Source organism: Tachysurus vachellii, chromosome 26 (assembly GCF_030014155.1).
Source record: "Tachysurus vachellii isolate PV-2020 chromosome 26, HZAU_Pvac_v1, whole genome shotgun sequence".
NCBI lineage: Eukaryota > Metazoa > Chordata > Actinopteri > Siluriformes > Bagridae > Tachysurus > Tachysurus vachellii.
The window spans coordinates 132501-135000 of NC_083485.1; the positions used below are offsets into that span (position 1 = coordinate 132501).

Consider the following 2500-nt stretch of genomic DNA (forward strand, 5'->3'; position numbering starts at 1 on the left):
AGAGCACTACACACACACACACACACCACCTATCCTCAGTAAGAGCACTACACACACACACACACACACACACACACACACACCACCTACCCTCAGTAAGAGCACTACACACACACACCACCTACCCTCAGTAAGAGCACTACACACACACACACACACACACACACCACCTACCCTCAGTAAGAGCACTACACACACATACACCACCTACCCTCAGTAAGAGCACTACACACACATACACCACCTACCCTCAGTAAGAGCACTACACACACACACCACCTACCCTCAGTAAGAGCACTACACACACACACACACACCACCTACCCTCAGTAAGAGCACTACACACACACACACACACACCACCTACCCTCAGTAAGAGCACTACACACACACACACACCACCTACCCTCAGTAAGAGCACTACACACCACCTACCCTCAGTAAGAGCACTACACACACACACACACACCACCTACCCTCAGTAAGAGCACTACACACACACACACACACACCACCTACCCTCAGTAAGAGCACTACACACACACACACACACACACACACACACCACCTACCCTCAGTAAGAGCACTACACACACACACCACCTACCCTCAGTAAGAGCACTACACACACACACACACACACACACACCACCTACCCTCAGTAAGAGCACTACACACACACACACACACACACACACACCACCTACCCTCAGTAAGAGCACTACACACACACACCACCTACCCTCAGTAAGAGCACTACACACACACACACACACACACACACACACCACCTACCCTCAGTAAGAGCACTACACACACACACACACACACACACACACACACACCACCTACCCTCAGTAAGAGCACTACACACACACACACACACACACACACACACCTATCCTCAGTAAGAGCACTACACACACACACACCACCTATCCTCAGTAAGAGCACTACACACACACACACACACACCACCTACCCTCAGTAAGAGCACTATACACACACACCACCTACCCTCAGTAAGAGCACTACACACACACACACACACACACACACCACCTACCCTCAGTAAGAGCACTACACACACATACACCACCTACCCTCAGTAAGAGCACTACACACACATACACCACCTACCCTCAGTAAGAGCACTACACACACACCACCTACCCTCAGTAAGAGCACTACACACACACACACACACACACACCACCTACCCTCAGTAAGAGCACTACACACACACACACACCACCTACCCTCAGTAAGAGCACTACACACCACCTACCCTCAGTAAGAGCACTACACACACACACACACACACACCACCTACCCTCAGTAAGAGCACTACACACACACACACCACCTACCCTCAGTAAGAGCACTACACACACACACACACACACCACCTACCCTCAGTAAGAGCACTACACACACACACACACCACCTACCCTCAGTAAGAGCACTACATAGTACATCTGGCCTCAGTAAGTACAACAGTTTGTTTGTTTGTTTGTTTGTAGTGAAACAGATACTCAGTTCTCTTCAGATACAGACTTGGAGGATCCTGATGGGCGGAGCCTCAGACCTGGTAAAGGAAAGGTAATGAAACAGTCAGATGTAATGTACGCATTTGGCAGTTAATCATCTGTGAGAATTAATATCTTTGTTTCTGTGTGTGTGCGTTGTGTAGAAGGGGAAGAAGACAGTGGTGCGTGCTCAGGGTCGAGTGAATGGCCATCATCAGGAGAATGGAACAGAGAACCTCACACTTTTTGAGATCATCAAATTGGGCAAGAGTGCCACTCAGGTACACACACACCCTTACTGGTTAATACACACATTATACCCTGTTGGTTGGAGGATCAGGGTTCAAGGTCCAGCACTGCCAGGCTGCCACTTTTGGGCCCTTGTGCAAGGCCCTTAATCCTGTCTGCTCCAGAGGTGCTGTATCGTGTCTGACCCTGCACTCTGACCCCAACCTCCAAAGGTAAACTATGTGAAGAAGGACATTTCACTGTGTAAATGTGTGTGTAAATGTGACAAAATAAAGGCACGATTCCATTCAAATTGAACTCACTGTTCAGACACATAGAGAAACTCCTAATCCTGCAGTAGAATAACCTTTTTATGTGTTTGTGTGTAGTCAGTGGTAGATGACTGGATTGAGGCATATAAAAGTGACCGTGATGCTGCTCTACTGGACCTCATTAACTTCTTCATACACTGCTCCGGCTGTAAAGGTGTGTGTGTGTGTGTGTGTGTGTGTACAGCCATGCCCAAAAGTTTTGAGAATGACACAAATATTAATTTTCACAAAGTTTGCTGCTTTTCAAGTCAACAAGCTTTTATTGTCATTTAAACCATATATATATTTGACACAGTGACATGAGACAACGTTCCTCCAGGACCAGAGAGTTACATAGAACAGGCCCGAATGATTCAGTACCTTTTTTCCCAATGGCAGGAGGTTGAAGTGTGTGTGAGGGGTGTGTGTGT

At 47.6% G+C, this 2500-nt stretch overlaps 1 protein-coding gene across 1 annotated transcript in view; it reads left to right on the plus strand.

Moving 5' to 3' along the window:
* Nucleotides 1-2500, plus strand: part of stag2a (STAG2 cohesin complex component a) — a 27728-nt gene that overhangs the window by 4616 nt on the left and 20612 nt on the right. The window contains exons 3-5 of the mRNA XM_060862430.1: nucleotides 1525-1603; nucleotides 1695-1811; nucleotides 2148-2244. Of these exons, the coding sequence (XP_060718413.1) occupies nucleotides 1525-1603; nucleotides 1695-1811; nucleotides 2148-2244 (293 nt within the window). The remainder of the gene's footprint in view (nucleotides 1-1524; nucleotides 1604-1694; nucleotides 1812-2147; nucleotides 2245-2500) is intronic.